Below are 22244 nucleotides of genomic sequence, written 5' to 3'. Positions count from 1 at the left end.
AACCCCATCACCTCCCTCCAAACTTACCTTGGAAAGGGATTCTGAAAATCTTGATAAATCTCCCAAGTTTTGTGCATGTAGTTCTAAACCTTGTTCTTTAGCAGAGAAGAAACTGAGAGACAACTAAAGGCCTGTCTACTTTTACTCCATTTTACCAATGCAGTGTTCAGTTGTTTCCACCAGCTCGATAGTTACACATTTTCCTAATGTGTTTGGTAACCAACTTAACGCTAGACTCAACCCAGAGGAGAATTCCTAACACAGCTGAAATTACCCAAGTCATTCAGATGCATTTAATTTCTGAAAAGCTTTAAAACAGCAACAGACACTTTACAAAAGATTTAAGGGAAGAGAATATAATTTCCAAACTACAGGTACTGTATAAAGGTAACATTAACAATTATCTTATAAAATACAGCAACAGAGACAAAAAGGATACTCAAGCTCATTTGAAACTAAGCCTTTTGGGGTCTTGGTTCAAATGTATGTTCAAAAACTATTTTAAACAAGGAGTAAATACTTCGTATTTTAAATGTACAGGTCCCTGGCATAAACATAGCACTATACACATCTTCCAAACAAGCAGTAATTACAAGTTCCCTTAACCATGTGTGGTGTCATCTTCTACAAAGTCTTTGGCCATTTCTGCTGTGATCACATCAATATGACTGACCTGGTGGAACAAAGAAGTGTGCAGTTATTACAGTATCTCCTGCAGACTAAGTCAGACATTTCTGAAGGCTCTAGGACTCAGCAACAGGTCCATAACCCATTTCTAATTCCCTTTAAAGAACACAAGGGACATCCATAGCCAAATTCTTTTTCAGGAAGGAGAGAACTTTTACAGAACACTGCAGCATAACTAGAAATCTATTGCTGAAGTGAGTCTGATTCATTCTGAACTCGTTAGGTCTCGAATGCACAACTTGGTTCAGTTATGGTGTTTACTGAGAACCTTAACATATTATTTACCTTGTTTCTGAATTTTACACCATAGAACTTGTCAGCCGACTCAAGCAGTTCAGGCCTAAAAGTTGTTGTAATAAACTGAGCATGTTCAGCTAGTTCCATAATCATATCTAAAAAAGAACACAAAAATTCTTTATTAAAATGCAATCTTTTCAATAAAGTGGGACAGACAGGCAATGAGTTTGCTATTCCTTATTCAAAATGACGGTTTGGCTAATGAAACAAAACCCCACAAATCAAGAAAGGATTCATGCCAGTTTTATTTACTAGATAATAGATACAACTATTATCATTAATTCCAGTATCAACTCTGACAAATCTGTCACTCAGCAAACCCAGGGTGGTATTAAACACTTTTCCATTAATTATTATAATCAAGCTGGACTTCAAAACAGGACTGTTTTCAACACACTGAAGTGCAGAAAGGAGACCCTTTAGACATAGTAAACAGCACAGAGCTTCTGCCTAAAGCCAAGTTCATGGAAGGTTCAGAAGGCACAAAGTTAAATTCAAACACATAATGGGCTTCTAAAAAATGTGACTTCATGATTAAAACCTTTTCTCTTGAACATCAGGGATGAAAAGACAAACTATTACCTTCAACCACAATTAAGATAATAAAGACAGACAGGTACCTGAAACAGCTTTTCTGTGCTGAGCGTCCAAGGCTTGGTCGATTTCATCAAACAAGTAAAAGGGAGCTGGATCACATTTCTGGATGGCAAATATCAGGGCCAGGGCCACTAAAGATTTCTGTCCACCTGAAAGTTGCTGCATTTCTCTCATTTCACCCTGCTTCCCTGTGAATGATACCTAAGAAAACAATGCAACAGCAAGATGACTTCAAATCACTACACCACATCACCTGCTACTACAGTAAACAAACAGGATCAATTTAATGTTGCCTTTTGAAAATACAGGTAAATGGCAACCTAAATGAATACTGGGAGCACTGGAAAACAAGTATTTCTCTTTACCCTTATGCCAACTCCAGTGAACTGATCTACTGACGGAACACTGCTCTGAGATCCAGATCCCCTGTCACTCTCCGTGCTGCCTTCACCTTCATCCTGGGACTGACTGCCCTCCACATCTCCTTTCTTCATCACTAGTGTGGCCTTGCCACCAGGCACTAACTTCTGGAATACTTCACTGAAATTTTTTGACACCTGAAAAAGAAACAGGCAATAAACCCACTCGTTTCTGCAGAGCGAAATCAAATACAGACAACTGGTTTTACATGATCACACTAAGTATCTGCTTCAAAGCCGAGATCCACATTCATTCTTAAGCAGAAGTGCAAATTGTATGCTAAACAGAGCTTGGCTTAGATACAGTTAAGACAACTGTTCTTGTAGGATGAGAATTTTCAAATTTTTTTTCCATAAAATGGTAAATTAAAGCATCAAACTGTAGCAAAAGTATGATTTATTTCAGTGGTCTTCAGTTAAGCAAAAGACCCTTTAGGAGAAGGCTTCACAGGCTTCATAGTTAAGATGCTTTGTCAACATAAGAATTACTTTCACTAAATCTGTATAGTGGATTTGGTACAGTTCTTTACCAGGCATTTCCCAGGAAGGGGTGTATGTAGTACAGAGACTCATGGGAAAGGAAGCATTTAAGAAGTTTAAAGCAAAGCTAGGTGGGCACCTATTTAACGTGCTAGCCTATTCATTTTTCAGTATTATGACACTGCCTTCTGCTGTGACACACGTACTTAGTACCTGCTCTGTCTCATAGAGCTGCTACAAAATGGGACAATGCATTTCATCACTAGTGCCTTTGCAACCGTTCCCACTTTGTTACCTGTTTGAAAGTCAGCTGAATGGCCTCATACTTCCTGAGCTCAAGGACATTCATCAGCTCCATGATGGATTTGTAGCCCCTGTCCAGTTCCTCTTGCCTTTTGATCAGTTTTTCCTTCTGCTCTGAGAAATTCACAAACTGATCTAAAGCCTTTTTGTTAACGTGACTGTATTTCTTCAGCTCAGTATTGCATTGCTCCAGCTTGCGGAATAGCTGCGAATGGAAAACATTAACACATCAAAGTGACTTGCAATTCTAGCCACACTTGACACTCAGATGCAGGTGACACTAATATTTCAGGTCATGAAACACAAAACCAAGCACACTTATTACCTGCTTCAAAGTTAAAGTCTGATACTTTTCAAAAGCCTCCTGTGGAAGTGAACCCAACTCTCTGATTTTCTTCATGCATTCCTCTTTCTTCTTGAGGAGCATGCCTTGCCTGTTCGTCATTTTTTCAAGTTCTTTTGTATCATGGTTAATGGCATCCATATGCTCCTTTTCCATGTTCTTCCAGCGTTCCATGCTCTTCTGAAGTTCTTTAATTCCTGCTTCTGTTTTGTCAATGGAGTTATCCAGATCTACAATATCAGGCGAGAGCACAAAACCCAAAGTACTAAGTCTTACATGCCTGTAAATGCCTGATCAGCAACTTTCCAGTAAAGTATTTATGAAATAAAAATATGAAAGCATCTGTTAAGGAGCAGAAGGTTAAATTTCAAGCAAAAGGCTGAAAATCCCTCTCTTTTCTTCACCATGAGCATATGGCTTAAAAAAACCCTAACAAACGTACTAGGTCATATTGTGAAAGCCTAGAAAGAGAAGCAAAGAAAGTTTCAAACCTTACAGATGCAATATCCTATTTGACAGCAACTGAGTCTTAGGTAGGCTAGACAAAACTCAGGAACAACTATACAAGACCTTGCTTGTGAAGGTTGCCTCAAAAGTACTGTGCCCTGAAGCCAGAAGTCCTTTATCACTATCACATTATGGTCTATTTCTAAACCAAAACATGGTATGTGTGAATTTTCAAAACCCAGGAGTTCTTCCCAAAACATGGTGCTACCAACCGTCTGACCGTGCCAGAGTGTCCTTCACTCGTTTGTTGATGGCCTCAAGTTCTGAGGTTGTGGCAGTAAGAACTGTGCCACCTTCTGTTTCTCGAAGGTCATTCAGTTCCTATGGGACAAACAAATGCCACCAAGCTTCAGCACAAAAGGGAACAAAAGTATAAGCCTGACAAGCAAGTTACCTTGTGCTATTCTACATAAAAGTTTACTCAATATTTCAGCAAAGTTTTAGAGAAGTGTTAGATTTTGAAACAAATTGGCATTATGATGGTCAAAAACTCACTGTGCTTAGATTTAACTGTAGCATCTAACTCAGTAACACAGGGAAGCCAAACCCCTCATAGACAATGCAGGGTAACACATGGGTATTTGTCATATATTAAAGCCCTGGAAAAAAAACAAACCCAGATTGCAGAAGCACATTGAAAAGAAAATCTTTACTTGTTCCACTTGGTCTAAGCGTTTTCTCAGATTCTCATTGAGATATGTTTCAACTCTCGTGATAATGCCTTCTAGTTTAATCCTCTCGTTCAAAAGCTGTCTGTTTTCCTGAAAAAAACCAAAAGAGAGTATTAGTTGTCTTAACTGACCAGGGCTAATTTTAACTTGTTGAAAACAATCAAACAAAAAAGACAAAAAACTGCCTTTCACACAATTCTGTGTATTAAAATATTGCACAATGCTCTGGACTGTTGCTCTAATTTTAACAGGTGTAGAAAGAACCAAATGCTAAGTATTTTGCAGCTGTCTAGTGTAAAAGTTACTAAGTTAATTGAACTGTATTTGTATCTGAACCCAATTCTTACACCCAAGAGTGCTTTAGAGAGTATACTCAAGGAGTACTTTTTCAGCAACATGTGTCAGTCAAAACCTTAGTTTTGTTTCACCTACCACATAAAGGCATTGTTTTCTTTTCCCACACTGTGCATTCTCCCTTCAGATGACATCTACTTGTATTTACTGCTGCAAAGTCCAACAGCAGGAGCAAGGAAATTGTGATGATTCCAACACAAACAGCCTTAATTTTCACACACTCAGCTGGCAACAATCACCCAGCATTCAAGAAAAACATGCAAATACACTTTGCAAATGAGAGAACTTCAATGATGAGGTATTAGTAAGTGACTTTTCATACAAAAGGGCAAAAATAAGTTTTTTGCAAAGAAAGGCACTACATTTAACAAAGTGATTTTTTGTTTCCTTACTTGCTGTAGCTGTCGAATTTCATCATTAAGAGCATCCACACGTTTCTGATCTTCAAGACTGAGCTGAGACAACAAATCAGTCCCCAATTCTGCTTTTAGTGACTCTCTAGTTGACTCCATAGCATGCAAACTTGCCTCCAAGCTCTGCAAACTGCGTTGCTGTGGGACAGATATCAGACAGAATCATTCCTCAATGCAATCTGTAGATTGATATGAATTTCACCTTTCTGTTTCGATCAACGTATTTTTGTGACGTTATCTCTAGTCACCTCTTCATAGTCATATTATGATGTTACCAGAAAGGAATGCAAGTTTATCAGCAATATTAATGAAGCAACTAATATAAACCCAGTCAGAGCTTTCAATATCCCCACACTAACCTTAGGCATAAATGTCTTTTCCGACTGCTGCCTCTTCTCCTTCAGCATTTTCATCTCTGACAAAATACTGTCTCGAGAGGCTTTGAACTTTCTCTGCTGTGTCTCAATTTGCTGCATTTGGTTCATGAGCTGGTCAATCTCATTATTAATCCATACTGTGGGCTAAGGAAATTTCTGTCCTTGTTTTAAAAGGCATTTTATACCTACTAGTACATTCAATTTTTAGTCCATTTTGACATATTCATCTGCCATCAAAACAAGAAACAAAAAACTCCACCAAATCATAAATTTTCACTTGTACAGGAAAAATCAAGAACCATCAACAAAAGTAACTTGAGCAACTCATCAAGCAACTTATCAACACCAGAAACTAAGATAAACAAAGCTTCCCTGGCACTCAGAACACCACACTGAACATGCAAGAAAAGCTCAGATCTTACAAAATACAGAACAGATGTTTACATTGACAAGGAAGTATAAGAACGATACCATCATCCCTTACTAAATTTTAAGGCAAAAAGTATAATCAGTTCATTTTAATATAATGGCTTAAGTCATGGTGCAGAGCTTGATAATTTGTTTTGAGTTGCTATCATTTTGCTCCTACTATGATGTATATTTAAATCCATCAAATTAAATGCCCTAAAAATGAAATTATTTCCTAAGCAGAGTTTACAGTAAAACACTTCACTACATACTGAAAACATCTTGGGAAAACTGAATGAAACATAAAACAGGAAGTTAGTAGGAATGGATATTTTACTTCCCAAACAACCAAGGTCTGTTTGTGTTATGTTCTAGAAGTTACTGTCAGACTGGAGAAAACAGCTCTTATTACAGTCACTGACTTAGCAGCAGCTGAAGCCTAGGCCACAGAACCCCTTACCTATAGCCCCTACAGATCCCTCCTTGTAAAGAAACTCAGGCCTACAGATTTTGACTTAAATGGTAGCAAGAAAAATTTCTGAGTTCCAAACCAGTAGCCCTGGTTAAAAGTTAAGTTATACAGAAACACAAGGGTCTAACAAATAATTGGGGAATTTTACTACAAGGATCAGGAATTCAAGTTCCCATTCCTGGTTCAAAAAGCACCTGTAACCTGCTCACTGGGATTAGTGTTCAAATTAGTTTCTGCACAAATGCTTTTAAAACCATATGCCCACGTATCTGTAGTTTAAAAAATACCTAAGGAAGGAGAAAAAAGACACTTAGCAAATACTGCAGATACACAAATTGTGTCCTGCACACTGCCTGTAAGTAACCATAGGAAGGGTGACAGACATTCATTATTGCTGGTGCATGTAAAACCAGCCTGCAAATTCAGCCTAAGTCATGTTTAGCAGACTGTTCTGACATTCTTCCACTGACTCAACAACACATAGTTACATGTTTTTAAAGTTTTGCCAATCAGCTGTGGATCTAACCATAAGCTTCAGTGTTCTGCTTATGTATGGCCCCAAAAACATCTCTCATGCACTGCTGCACGTCAAAAACCAAGGGAGTTCAGTCTGAAGGACAGAATGATCAGGATAATGGGTTAGAAAGTTGTATAAACCTCCTTTGCCCATGAATTCTAGATACTGGATCTCAAAAGGACACTGTAGCATTAAAGGGGTTAGAGAAAAAGGTAACAGTTACTTGAATTTTTGTACAAAGAGAATGAAAACACCAAACTGTCAAGCAACTCAGAGCTTATTATAATTATAAAAGCTCTCCCTCCATCTACCCTCCACAGCATAAATGGACTGTGTAACATTCCAATTCAAGACATAAGTACTAAAAATATAGCATGAGTCAGAAAAAGCATTGAAGAATAACACAGATAACAAGAATATCTGGTTATAGCAGTTACTACAAAAAAACTCTAAAAGGAATAGAAAGCCACATAATTTAGGGTTTAACCTCATCTCTAAGATTTAATGATCAGTGTCGATTTTAACTGGGACAGGTTACCAAAGCTCATTTGTCCTGCAGGCCACCATGCCAGCCACTCTCTGAAGCAACTGCTGGACCAGGTGTGCTTCAATTCCTATTTTTAAGTCAAGTTTCCCCAGTATGGAAATTTTACCAAAACATTAATAGCAGTGGCACAGAAACTACTTCTTACCTAGCTGCACTGATCTAAATATTATTTTTAAGAGAGAATGGAATTCAGGCACATAAACAACAGATACATTTTAAATGTGACTTTTGCTGGCTGTACACCAGTTTTCACAGGCAGGGCTTCTGTTCATTTCTGTTTGACCACTGATTTGTTGTTACTGAAATCCCAGCAGTAACAGACAGAACCAGGCTGCAAGAAACAGCCAAAACAAATGCCACAGCTAATGTGTAACACTAACAAGTCAGTCTCTTGTTTTTCATTTATTACTGTAACAAAGCTTTGTCATCACACAATCTTCCCCCGTTAATAATGAAAGGATATTTTCAATGTTTCTACGTAAGTTTTCATTGAGTTTTGCTTCAAGTTCACCAAGTTCTTCTTCTGCTTTTCTGACATCTTTTTGCAATTCAAGCCGAGACTTCCTCGTGTCATAATAACCTCCAGTCAGAGCTCCACGATGGCTCACTTGATCACCTGAGAGCACAAGAGAATGAGACTACAAACTGCACACTGTGTGCTCTCCACAAGTCCAGAGCAGTTTCTACAATGCGACTTAGCAGATTAACTACAACATTTGATAACCTACATAAGCACTGCATGTATAAGGAACCATGTCTGTATGTTTACAGTAATTATGGAAAGGTTTATTTCTGCATTTGAATTAAGTGCACTTCCTTTCTCAAGATGAACATGGACTGCAACGATCCCCTTTTATGTTTGTTTTTAATTAACTGCTGAAACCATGCAGCTTGAAGGGGAAAATGCAAATGCCTAGTACTACAGTTTGAAAAAGAACTCGGGTCTTCTGTGAGGAAATAAATGAGACTAAGTAATTAGCAGTATCTATGGCCTGTAGAGAATGCTGATCCTGAAATATCAATATTTCGACTTCAGACATCCTCACTCAGAAGTTTTTCAGACTGATTTTAAGAAAGACAACAACGAGCCTGCAGGGCATCTGCCCTCTTCAAAACAGGCAATTAACAAGCGAGATAGATTGTTTCAGACCAGATGAAAAACATGCCTGTTGCACAGAGGAATTCACCTTGCATTTGTGTGATTAGGGCCATACATCTGCACCCTAAACACCGGTTTAAGCTTGTGGAAAACACCATAAATACTCCAGGAAAACAAATGCTTGTTAAATTGGATAAAATAAACTGGATCAATACAAACCTAATCTGCTTTACATTCTCAGGATGGAGATACATAGCTGCTAACTTTAAGATCCTAAGAGATTTCCACAGCTTGTGAAGAAACTCTGCATTTTATGCACTGTACTTAACCATGTGCAACCTTGTACACACATCTCAGCCAAGTATGCTATTATTTTAAATAATCTTATTATGACAACACTAACAGGCCATATTTAATGAGCCTCACATTCCAGAACTGGTGTTTTACAATAAATAGTTTACAAAATTGCAATATTTACCTTCCAGAGTAATACAATCCATAGTGAAAGCTCTGGCCAGCTGGGTAGACACTTCCATGCTACGACAAATCAGAGTCTTCCCAAAAACATGTTTGAAAGCTTTATCAAATCTTGGATTGTATCTCAGTTTACTGATCATAGGAATTGCATCCTGAAGTGACAGGAATTTTAACGATAAGAACATACTGATATAAATATAACAAGTATATTGCAACTAATTCATACACAGAATTTGAGAGCCCTGGACAAAGGAAACTAGCATGGGGAATAAAACCAGAATACACTTTAGCCTTGTAACAAGAATTCCCACAAGTTTAGTGTATTTACAAATCGCTGAACATCAACATCAGCTTCACAATCAATAACCTTCTATAATGAAGGCTTCCAGAGCTGTGTACATCATCATTTACATCCAGGATGTCAAACCCTGAACTCTGAGCACAACACTGAATGACACTTGGGAAAAAAGCGGAGTCAGTTGGTAGGAGGACGAGACATTGACTGAACATTCCCAAGACAAATGCACGAACACTCCATGGAAACCAAGTGCAAGACTTGGCAGTTTTAGCTTTTAACAGCTATGCTTGTGCCTTAAGTCAACTAAGAGTCTGCCAGGAAACTCATCTGAGTATTAAACTGCTACTCAAAAGAGTTGAAAAAGTATCATAAATTGGCAGCACAGTTTTTTTCCTCAAAAGAATTATTCTTTTGTAGAAAACAGAACACAAACATTAACATTTTAACTAATTAGCCAACCCAAAATAAGCATGCTAGAAATCCACTTGTTTCCTATTTACTTTTTTCTATCTTTATCTGAGGAAAAAGAGAAAAAAACCCCCATACCTATTTTTGATGAATTTATTCTTGCATGGTTATTGCAGGAAGCAGTTAACATTTACGTGACTAATTCACCACTAAAATGTCAAATAAAAGCAGATATTTTCTCAAAATGTATTTCAGAACTACTTTTTAGCTGCCACTGAAGGTTTATTTACGCATTTACATTTATGGAGCAGAAGTTGTATTTAATTGCAGACATTCAGCAGAACAGCAAGTGGTGGGCAATAAGCAATATACACAAACAAGTCCAAAGAAGTGGCTTTGCAATTAGGAAGGAGAGGAAGGTCCAAAAGGATTCTAACTCACATTAGTCTCGGGATAAGCAGTATCTCTAACATCCAGCTTGTTCAGAGGGAGGAAAGTAACTTCTCCAGGCAGGTTCATTTTGTTAAATTCCATTAGGATCTTTGTACTGACCTCATCAGAATCCACAATGTGGTAAAATAACCTATTTAACAAACCCAACACACGAACAGAACTTTACTGTGCTAAAAGAACTAATGTATTTGTATAGGAACAGTAATCATGCAGGTACCGTTAAATAACACATCAATATAAAGCACTGCATTTTCTTTCCAATTCCATGCCTCAGAATAAGCAAGTGGATACATTCTGTTCACTGCCATTAAAACGGGATCAGCCAAGAACTTTACATTCCACCCTCCAGTCCTAAGAGCAGCTCAACGTGTACAGTGTCACTGTGTACAAACCTCTGTCCTTCACATCATTTCAACATACAATATTCAGCCCACCCTCTTTCACGGACTTAGAGTTTGCATCTCCTGCCCCTATACACAACCAACAGAAATAGAGACCACAACTACCCACCTCCCTGGGCATGATGGGGACTAGCACCAGGGGGATTGCAGTAAGTGATCTTTCCTTTCTAAGTTGAACTACAGTTTGCCTGTTAGTTTTTCCAAACTATAGGGCACAGCAGGATCCAGAGAATGGTGTTTGAAGAGACACCCATGTTCACACTGACACAGAGGTCTCAGATGAGACACTTCATTAGTAGATCACAGAGGACAGAGGTAACATGATCTTGCAAACTTTCTTGCCCTTATGCCACTAGCTAGACTTCATTAGAACAAGAATTTGTATGACTTCATGTGATTTGGAACAGGAAACTGATCACACGAAGAGACAATTTACATCCATTTGAAGTGTTAGATTTTGCAGTAACTGGTGGATAACCCAACTAGTATTTCCTTCTTCTAAAATACATTTTACACAGGCTCATTAACACTCAGCATCTTTTCCAACAGCTTTCAAATAGCAGTTTTTGACAGTTTATAGATCAACCTCACCCATGAGATTTTCTAGTGCGAGTGAAGCAATACTTATTGAAACATCAGCCTCACTTAACTGTAGAACTCTCCACACTGGATGATGATGTCCACACTACTCAATATAGCTCAGTCTCACCACTAGGCCTTCTGGCACATGTCAGCAGTGTGGGTATGGGGCCTTTTTTTTTGTTTGGGATGGGTTTTGGGTTTTTTCCCCCCTGTGGTTTTGTTTCAGGTTTTTTCAGACGAAGTCAAGTGCAGCTAGGATTAATATTTAAATAGGCAGAGTTCTTCTTAGTTGCTTCCCAAAGGAATAGCAGTTTGATCATGCTATACAGAAGGCACTTTGACATGAAAAAGGCAAGAACTGAAGTTCAAAAGAATAAAATGTCAGCAACACTTGCACCAACTAAATTCTAACACTACATTACAGAGCATGCAATTACCTGTTCCCTGCAGTAACTTCAACACAGGTGTAGAAAGCTGGCTCACATTCAAAGTTGTTCATCACAATGCCATGATAGCCGTTCAGAACATGCTGGTTTATGCCTTTCCGACGGAAGTGTTCCAAAACTTTGTTTATGCTGTCTATGCCATTCAAAATGGCCTGTTCAAATACATTAGTGCACTCCAGTTAAAATACAGAGACATAAGGTCCATTTTACCTTTACATTTGTGAAAGTTGTAACCTTCTTTCTTGCCAAATTCCTGCTAACTAACCTACAGCTCTAACAGAAGATACCTAAATATTTGAGTGTGTCACTTGCCAGTTTTGGTTCGTTGGGGGTTTTTTTAAGCAAAAATGTATCAGAAGGAATTTTAGAAGTATTCTATTTCTGCCTGGTGTTCTCACATCACTTATCTCAAGCTCACAAATCTAATTTCCAAGTAGTTTTAGAGCTACAAATATTTGAAAAATTCAGCTTCAAATATAATTTGTCCATCTCAATTGTGACAGAAAGATGGTCATAAAAAAACTGACTATCATGTCTTTCAGACATGATTATGACTTTCCTTTAAGGAGATTCCACAAGGAATTCTCAAATATCTTACCTTTCCTGTTGCTGCTCTGAGAAGCTGCTGTTTCTTTTCTAAATCCTCCCTCTTTGCAGCAAGTGCTTGTTGTTCTGCATTCTCTTCTCTCCATAGATAACTACAGAACAATAACATTTTGTAAGTGTGAATGCAATTGGAAGATTTATTATTATTTTCTTAAAGACTGCTAATGTACTGGGAAGGCAAAGTGCAGGAGTCATACATGGCCATATCTAAAAAACATACCTACATGCCATGTTAACAACTACACAGTTGAGGTTCTTCACATTAAGTGACACTGAGACATATTTCAATTAATTACTAACTTTCTTTCGCTCTGTAGTTCATCCTTTTTATTTTTCACTTCATAGTATTTTCTGTCCAGTTCTTCAACACGAACCTTCACTTCATTAAGATCCTGGTCCAGTTTCTAACACAAAGAAAAGAATGGAATGAAAGTACAGCTCTCTATATTAAAGAATTTCATTCACCAATTCAAGACAATCACTACTTTGCTAATGTGGGATCCAACCAAGCAGTATTTTAGCAGAACACCTTTGCCTTTGTACAAATACATTCCTGTATTTTGTCAGACTGATCCTCAATTCTAGTAGCTATATTACACAAAGACCACGCACACTGTTTATCAGTGTTGGCAGCGTTAACAGCAGGGTTTGCACTCCTGTAGCTTGGAGCAGGAGTGGTATTTTTGGACTAAGAGCTGTTTCTGAAAGGAAATTAAATTCTACGTTATCAGATAATACCAGAACAGATTAATCTTTTAATATGCCTTGGGATGCAACTTCTAACCAGTTGCAGTCATGGTACAAAGTAGCAGTGCCTGCTGCTTAGTTTAAAAGATTCTCTTGTTTGGGGAAAATGAGACAAGGGAAAACAAACCACAGAGACCTCTACAAGAACATAACAAATTGTTATCTATAACACAGTCATGTTAACATAGACAAGAGCAAGGTAGACAGAAGCCTCTTCTGAAAACTCAGGCCAAGCATTGGGCCAATATATAGAAAGAAGTTAGATGCAGTGCTAAAGGAGTTTTAAGTTTACCTGCAGTTTTCAATACCACATTTTTCAAAGACCACACCTACCCAGAAAGTCACATCTTCCTTATAAAAAGGCATTTGAATTGTTCAAGATCAGATTGAGTATTTAACCGCTCTCTCCAACAGGCTGAGAATAAGTTGAAAACTTACACTGTACTGTTCCAAGTTCTTCTCCTTGTTTGCCTCTGTATCTTCCAAATCCTTATGTATAGCTGCAATCTGCCGCTTCTTGTCATTGATGGCTTGATCTAAAGACTTCAGTTCTTTCTTTATCCACTTATCCCTTTCTTCTTTGGAAGTAAACTGGCTCCCTCGACCTTGTTTTGCATAAAGATCTGTTCTTTCCTGTGTAGCCTGTGCAAGTCTGTGTTTAGAAAAGAAATACATGCTGTACTATGAAGAAATCCTGAATTTATTAAGAGCAAACATTAAGAATTACTATAAGAATTTTCAGGAAGTGTTAAACCAGGCTCTAAAATTTAAGCACCAAATCAGTTACAAAAAGAAAACGATCATGTTATAAATGACAAAAACACCCAGAAGACTTCACAAAAAGTCAACAATTGCCCACAGAAGTGGTTAAGTTTAAAAAAAATATTTTGACAAATACTGTTCCAAGCCCAACAACAAAGGACACTTTTGACAGACCACCTCTAGGTACACATAGCTATCCCACTGCCAAGCAACAAGGACACGTTTGAGTCAATTGCACGTATGGATAGCACTGTAAAATCGGTGGGTTTTTTCCTAAATGCTTTGACTCCCCATTGTGGAATGGCACAGACCTAGCAATTCCCCTCTCTTCTTTTTCCTTTACGCTGTTAAATTTCGGCTCTGTTTCTGCCAATTCCTTCTGCTTCTCCTCAATTTTCTCAAGAAGCTTTTGCCTCTCTTTGAGCAGCCTTTTCTGAAAGTCAAACAGAGCATTATTTAAAGTCAGGTAATAACAAGAACTGTATAGCAGATAAATACACACTTCTGAAGAATAAGTACACTGTAAAACTGCAAGTTGCCTATTGCCTATCTGACACTGCTGTTTCAACACGGAACAGAAGGGAGTTCAGTTCCAGTCAGGACAGCACAGAGGGATGAAATTAAGCCTTCTCAAGAAGCTAAACAAGCAAGCAAGGAAGGTCTGTAAGGGCCAAACAACTAAGTAACAAAACCCTCCTTCCCAATACTTGCCGCAATTAAGATCAAGAGATTACAGGCCTTGATTTTGCAACATGCAGATGACAAATAAAGGACACACAGGAGTCCAAGTTTACATCCCCTAGAATCACGCTAAAGGCATGACAAAAAACTATGATAACTGTCTAACAAACACTGTAAAATAATGACACACTGCAAAATCAAAACTTCAGTGTATAAAACACTACCCTGTGCCAATGACATTTTAAGACTTCGCTGTTATTTACCCTTTGTTCACTGTTGCCAGCTAATTCATCCTGCAGGTCTTTAGCCTTCAGCTCCAGTTTAGTCCTCTGTTTAATCTGCTCCTGTCTTTCAGCACTAAGTTGTTCTTTCTCTTCTTTCATGGCAGAAATCTTTGTCTTCAGTTCTCGAACCTGCCGTTCTATTTCCTATGCAAAATTAAGTATGTAGTATCTTAAAACACTGCAGGCACATTTCACTATCAAAACTCACAAGATCATCATTCTGTAGATCACAAAACACTACAAGTGTGAAAAACTTCTCATGTTCCAAACAGGATGAAAGCATAAACCAGGATTTAATACAATTTTAGACACCACCAGCCCCCCACCCCACAAAAAACCCCCACCAAAACTACAAAGCAAATCACTCCTCTGGAGAGCCCTTTTTAATGTATTTTTACCTCCATTTTATCTCTAGCATCTTGCTGTGCATCTCTCAGCTGCCTCGATTTCTCTCCACTTGTCTCTCGTTTGGCAGAAAGCTGTATGGAAATATCAATAGCTTAAGTAGCAGACTCTGTTTTAGTAGTGGCTCAACACTGAAAATAATTTGTTTGATTAATGCAGAACACTGCTGCTGAGGAATACACTGAGTGCAGGTAGCTCGGTGTGCAGCTGCAGACTGAGCTCTGGGTGGCAGAGCCCCAGGCAATGGGCTGTGAACTGCTGACTGTTGGCACAACTAAGGGCACAGGAACCTGTGGTGCCAGCCAAGTGACCTGAGAGACACAGCCAGAGCCAATGACCCCAGACTTTTGTGCTTTCAGACTGTGAGGAGACAAAAGCCCAGCACTGCCTTTGTTCAGAGTCCCTCCTCAGAAGCACAAGCTTGAGCTGTTATTTGCATTATTTTAAGGCTCGAGATGTCTGAGACTCTGCCAAGGGAAACCTGGAGTCGAGCCGGTAAGGAAACCTGGTCTGGCTGTGTGTGAGGTGCACAGGGAGTCAAACAGGACATCTGTCAGCTCACTGGAGCTGCTCAGGTGGCACGGATATGACTGCTAGAGTGACTCCTGGATGGTTAGACAGGGAAGTTTCCTGAACACTGACAGGATTCTATCAAGGAACACAAGAGGATGGTAGCAAGAACAAATCGACAGCTCATGTTATATTTTGTACTAGCCAAGATATTTTACCTCATCAAGCTTAGCTCGGGTTTCATTAAGCTCCTGATTATAAATGGTGTATTCTAATGCTCTCCTCATTTTATCCCATTTCTGGTACTGAGCCAACTCTTCTTTCTCCTCTTCTAGTGTATGCAGTCGTTCTTCAATGTATTTCAACAACTCGTTGATCTTCTCTCGCTTGCCCTCTTTAGAAAAGGGAACAAGATTCAAGTTCAGCTAAACATTGTAATACATTCCCACACCTTTACAGCAACTTAATCTCCTCCAGTGATTAACTATTTGTCAACAGCTAGGAAATGTGAAAAGAACCCATGTCCAGAAGTTCCCCAAAAAAACATCCTAGCAGCAAAACCGTTGATACTTATGTAAGGCAACACAAGCATGTAGTCTCTTGGCTCACACACTTAAAATAATTATAGACTACACAACATGAACTTTAGTGTTTGCATAGCAGGAGACACCCCGATTTTTGGATCACTGCCAGCTGACATCACACACGTTTTGAACAGTAAATTTCTCTCTACTAGCTTAGCTAAAAGGTTTTATTACTAGAAGCACACACGAATTAACTTATTAAACCTTTTGAGATATTTGGAATTCAAGAAGGAAACAAGACATATTCTGTATCATTTAACATACCGCAAATAAAATCCATCTAGTAATTAGCTTTACTGAAAAAGTCATAAACTTTTGGAGTTAATGGAATTACTGCGGCATAAACCAGTAACTTCTTGAACTGTTTTACCTGTTTCTTTCATTAGTGAAATGCTCTCCTCTTTACGTTCATCGTACACCCTGGTACCAGCTACTTCTCTTAGTAACTTCAGTCTCTGAGAGTCAGGAGCTGTGGCCATCTGGTTGATCTGAAAAGCCAAGATCCACTATTTCAGTAGCCTGTTCTGGGCATGTGGCTAACCACTGCACATCAAAGATAGCACTTTTTTGCTTTGCCTGCTTGCCTAAGTATTTGGCAGGAAGATTCAGATACACAGTATATACCACATTCCTCTCCTTCTGAGACAACTCCTTTAGGATGGCAAGTTTTCTGCTTGCAATGAATTTTGCTGGTTTTCAAATGCTACAATTTGTTGCTAAAACTTAGCATAGTAGGTATTAACGTACACTGAAGAAATCGTAAGCCACTCAAAATTACTCAGGCTTGAGCTTTTAAGTCCTGGTGCTAAATCAAATAGTTTAAATGCCTCCATAAAACCACACTAAAATGCAGGAGTTATAAATCTTAGAATAATTCACATCATGAAACACTCATTAACACCCCATTAAATCAGTCATACAATTACCCCTGACATAAAACTCACTTCCCTTCAATAGAACTTCAGCTGCTGCATCCTTTTGTAAAACAGTAACTGTTCCTAATTTGTATTATATTAAAAGCAGTATGTGTATTTTGGCTGTAAGAGTCATGTGCACCAACCCCCACTACAAAACACAAGTGACTTTCCAGCTCAAGTTGTTTCTTTCAAATACACACATTCACATTTCCCCATCAAGTGCTCAAGTCTCCTGCATTCCACTTTCAGGAATGGCAAAAATGCCTTTCAGGTGACAGTTCCCAGTGTCTCCTAGATATCCCATCCTGTGAGCCATTACAGGTAGCCTGTCCTTTGTCTACAAATCTTTGAAAGCTTTGAATGCTTTGAAAGCTCTGGGAAGCTGCTTGGGTCTGTTGCAGGGGACCAGCTAATAAAGGCCATGCTATGAGCCCTTTCCCTGATGTGTGTTCACTTCTGCTACTTCCACATGTTTCCATTCGTTCTCCATTGACAGTAATTTTAACCTCTTAAAATTCTCTACCATTACTGTGCTGCCTCATCTTAAGGCCCAGAAATCTATGACTTTGCACTGAAATAGCCATAGGAATCAAGTTTGGTGTGTATTTAAGCATACAGAAAAGCACCTGATTGCAAAGATCAACATGAAAAACACCTTTTCTAAATATCAACATTACAGACATGATTTTTGTTCTTAAAAATCAATATAAACTACTAAAACAGTAATTTTTGCACAAGCAGCATCTACATACAAGAACTGTTTCAAACTAAAATGGATTTAGGTTTTGGTTTACTTCTGAAATAACTGACCTAAGTTTGGCATCCAGGAAACACGATACCCTTGAGAGTGATCCTTTCCAATTTATGAAAAAGAATCTTACCTTTCCTTGCTTGACAATATAGTAGGGATTACTGCGAGAAAATCCAGCACTTTCAAGAAGATTCATGACATCGTTTTTCCTGAAATATTATTGTGAATCTATTAAAAACACTTACAATAAAAGTGACAGCTATAAAAACTCAGCAAAGTATCACAACAATACATCACATACTACAACTGGCATGTGCAATGCATACTCTGTTTGAAGAGGCTTCTTTATTTGATAATGGCTATTTCTAAAATGAAATGAGAATAAAAACTGAAAATATCTAAACTACTGCAGTATTGGAAAGAGATTAAGAAATAAGCTCCTGGCAGCACAGAGGAGGCAAATACAGGTACAGATATCAAAGGAAGCATATGAAACAACCTAAACTCTGGTAACTCTTCTATTTCAAAAAGCCCCGAAAGAATTACTATCCAAGCAGTTGAACATCAGGTTAAAGAATGGATGAAACTGCAAATTCAAAGTCTGCTGTTTATTGCACAAGGACTGATGTAGCTGTCACACTACTGACAGCTGGTATTACACAACAGAAACAAATTATTTCAGGCTAGGGATGCAAGTGTTCAGTTGGGAATTTTCAGAAATACTAGTAGTCTCATTCAGAAAAGGAAAAGAAGTACCTACGTCACCATTTTCTTGTCTAAGAAATACTGGTCCTTCTTGGCTCCAATGACTCTGCGAAGTGAGACTTCTTCTTTATCAATCTTAATAAAGCAAAAAACCAGTAAGTAAGACACCTACTGCAAGCAGCTGTAACTAATTCAGAATGCTTATGGCACTGCGTATCAGAACTGACTCAAAAGCAGTTACTGCACTGAAGAGTTCTACAATGCTGAGACAGATTATAATTTCAGACTCAAGTACATTTCCAAAGCAGTGTAATGAACTTACCGGTAACCTGTTGTCCGAATTGTCAAATATAATCTCCACAAATGCTGAAATAACACGAGGACCTGTACCTTCCTAAGAAAGGAGATATTTTGGTTAGATAACTGCCACCTTGAAAACAATTCTGAGCTTATTCATCTCCCCTTTTCCCTGACAACTTGAGAGTCAGGTGCATCTACCTAAGATGCAGCACATATATTTTTACTTCTGAACATCTTAGCTACACTCACTGCTGTGCATTATCAATAAAATGCACTACTTTGCAACAAATTCCCTTTTGGCAACGGAAAATGAGAAATGTTTAAGGATGCTTTCAAAATTATTGGTTTGAAATACCCACAGCCCAGGAATTTTGCCATTTTTATAGTAACATTCAAATGCATCAGCTTATTCTTCACTTTTATTGCTGTACCCCTTCACTTACATGCAACAAAGCCAATCTCTGCTCTGGGCGAAGATGACTAAACTCATCACTGAGGACAAACTGAATTGCTGTAATAAAATAGTAAAGAAACAGAAGATTTATTCTTTCCTTCAGGGAGATATGCAGCAGTTTCATTAACTCCAACCATACTAGTTTACTGTTGTATAATACAATCTGGCTCTTGCTACTATCTTACAATATTTCCTCATTAAAACCCTTAGCCTGCTGGATTTTTATCACTCAGCTTGCTGTACACCAGGATTCCTCTGAAGAGTCACTGTTGCCACATTCCTAGTTCACTGCGTAGCCACTGACAATGCTACATAAGTAGGGAGTCATGAGCTTTTCCTCTACAAACTCACAGCACAGGCTAGGCTAAAAACTTTGCTAAAATATTTAATAATGTGACTGTTTATAAACAGAACCATCACAAATGCTACTGACACCTTTCACTAGCATCTTGGCTCCTCTATTAATGCTCCCACGCCACAAAATCCCCCTCACAACCGTGTGTTAAAGGCTGTACAAGCTGTGCCAAACTGCTATGGAGCAGAATTTAGCCACTGGGAATGTCTAAATCTAATGCAAATATCATCATCTTTCATGGTTGGTGACTTTTAGAATTGTTTTCCTCCTGTGAATACTTCTTTTGCCATTTAAAAGTCTTAGGAAGGCCCTTTGTAAGAAAAGCAGGATACTAGGGAAAATCCTGCAGTAAGTATTAAACAAGTGCATTGAGATCTGCCTTTCATCACTGCCAAGTGACTACCAATCTGCCACTCCTTGTTGAGGAGGAACATTTGGTAAACCAAATTCTGGCAAAAACAAGCAAAGAAACCTGCTATCATTAGCATCCCCATGATGATAAGAAATCTATGCTTACCATAAAAAAAGTTACTTTTTCCAGACCCATTTCTTCCCACTGAAAATTAAAACGCAAAAGAATAAGCTCAAGTGGACAAAGCTTAACAGTGCCAATCTACATTAAATGCTGCAAAAACAGATTCAAGAACAGAACCCAAGTATAACACAACCAAATGAAAACTCAAGGGAACAAGACAAACTTAGAAGGTGTATCACTTAGTCACTGAGAACAAGAGAGCAGTCCCTTCCCCACTCAAACACATTACAATGATTTACAAACTCCAACACTATTCTGCAATGAAAATAATAGTGAAGCCAATCTTAATTTATTCTTTTCTTTCTGTTTTCTTACACTGATCTCCTGGTGGGATGACAACAGTGGACCTGAATCCAATTCTCCTGGTCCCAGCATCAATTTTTCATATTTAACCACAGGAAATCACTTGCCTGGAGATTCAGGTTGGCTGTATGAACTTTGGGTAGTGTATGAACTTCTTAATACCCCACTTGCTAGTTCAGCAATGTTTTTTCAGCAATGTTTTGTTTCAAAGACTGGAAGAAGCACCATTTCTATTTTAAAAATAAAGGTCTAAGAGCACAGCACTACACTAACACAATCTCAGTGTTTGTTCCAATGTGTTTCAGCAAGGCCCAGTGTCTTCTCTTTATGATCAGCACCTACTGCATTCGTTTCAAAACCACTTGTCTTCCAGCAGCAATAAGCATCCCAAGCTTTTAATCCCTTCCTGCCTACATGCCCTCCAGATCCACCTCATCCCCAAAACTACTTGGGGAATTTTTCATCTCTAGAAACATTTAATACCTGCATAAAGTGTTAACTCCTTTAGCAGTAACATTACAAAGCCAGACATGTTATTCATATCACAGCCATGGGTTTTTAGTGCCAGAGTAAATACTGCCTAAGTTTTTACGCCCAGAATTGACTGTTTGCTGTTGGGTCAGCAGTCTTTAAAGTTGCTGCACAATCACTAAAATCAATGCAAATGAAAATTTATTATAATTTTATTTATTTATTTATTAAACTTTATTAAAAAATTACCCCACTTACACAGGCAAAAAAAAAAAAAAAAGAATCCCATATAAATTCTCTGCTGCTGTTCCTGCATGAACAGCCTTTAAAGGAAGTCTGGCTGATAGAGATCTGTACCTAGGGACGAGTTTACAGATGTCACTCAGTTTCTTGGATGTACTACTGTCACAGCAAATTTGAATGTTGGCATGTTACAGAAAACTGTAGTGAAGAAAACACAGTCATCAAATGGAGGTAGAATATTAAAAATTACAAAGGAGCCTAACGTGAACATCATCTGAAATAACAGTGTGAGTTTAATTAATGCTAAAAGACAAATAAATACTGGAACTTACCAATGACATTGTGTTTCGAGCTGAATGGGTCCACAATGGTTTGGTCCCTGTAGCTTCGAAAGCCCTGAATGATCACCTAGTGAGAGAGTGAGTTATTTCAACAAAGTTCTCTCTGTTCTTGAACAGCCTTTGAACTATGGTTTGACAGAATATTTACATCAGTTATGACATATTTGATTTCCCCTGTCCTTCCCATGCAATACTCCAACTTTCCAGATCAAGATCAGCAACTTACATCATAAAACTTGTCCCTTACCTCAGCATCACTTTAGGGACAAGTTTCTCCCCCAACAAGAGATGCTGGTACTTGTGTAGGTCAAAGCACAGTGAAGGAGAGAGTTCTGAGAGTCCTTTTGTAACAAACTACACCAAATATGTATTTGCACTAAGTATCACATACAGGGAAGAAAACTCAATATAACAAGTACTTCTCTTAGTAGAGCCAGACATACATTTAATTTTTACAATGCAATCCACTTACAGCATAAGAATTCTACTTGCAAATTCTCCAAGTAGTGCAATTGCAGATGCAAGAACTGTACTAAACTGCCTATTTCACATGCTGCAAGTCTTGTTTCACTGTGTAAACTACAGGGAAATATAAAAAAATCTATGCTGATTCTAGTGAATTAACATCCTAAATAGACAAATACACACCTACACAAACAACTCCAGGAGCTGTGCAGCAAAAATCTGGAAGCAGCATGTTAAATTCCACCTATTGGATTTCAGTAGCAATTTGA

General features: G+C 38.3%; 1 protein-coding gene across 1 annotated transcript; it reads right to left on the bottom strand.

Moving 5' to 3' along the window:
- Window positions 1–297: 297 nt before the first annotated feature.
- Window positions 298–21577, bottom strand: SMC3 (structural maintenance of chromosomes 3; the record flags this gene model as incomplete). The annotated part of the gene is made up of 28 exons (XM_009083533.1): window positions 298–673; window positions 973–1079; window positions 1605–1782; window positions 1947–2138; window positions 2776–2988; window positions 3109–3356; window positions 3846–3954; window positions 4287–4394; window positions 5051–5209; window positions 5431–5580; window positions 7854–8008; window positions 8970–9120; window positions 10116–10257; window positions 11548–11708; window positions 12155–12254; window positions 12463–12566; window positions 13348–13561; window positions 13983–14104; window positions 14616–14780; window positions 15035–15115; window positions 15770–15945; window positions 16506–16623; window positions 17934–18012; window positions 18564–18643; window positions 18831–18902; window positions 19252–19319; window positions 20135–20173; window positions 21502–21577. Coding segments are annotated over 28 exons (3639 nt in total), but the record flags the coding sequence as incomplete, so codon positions are not given.
- Between the last annotated feature and the right edge of the window lie 667 nt (window positions 21578–22244).

Source organism: Acanthisitta chloris, unplaced genomic scaffold (assembly GCF_000695815.1).
Source record: "Acanthisitta chloris isolate BGI_N310 unplaced genomic scaffold, ASM69581v1 scaffold15491, whole genome shotgun sequence".
NCBI classification, from domain to species: Eukaryota; Metazoa; Chordata; class Aves; order Passeriformes; family Acanthisittidae; genus Acanthisitta; species Acanthisitta chloris.
This window is presented reverse-complemented; position numbering and strand designations above follow the sequence as displayed.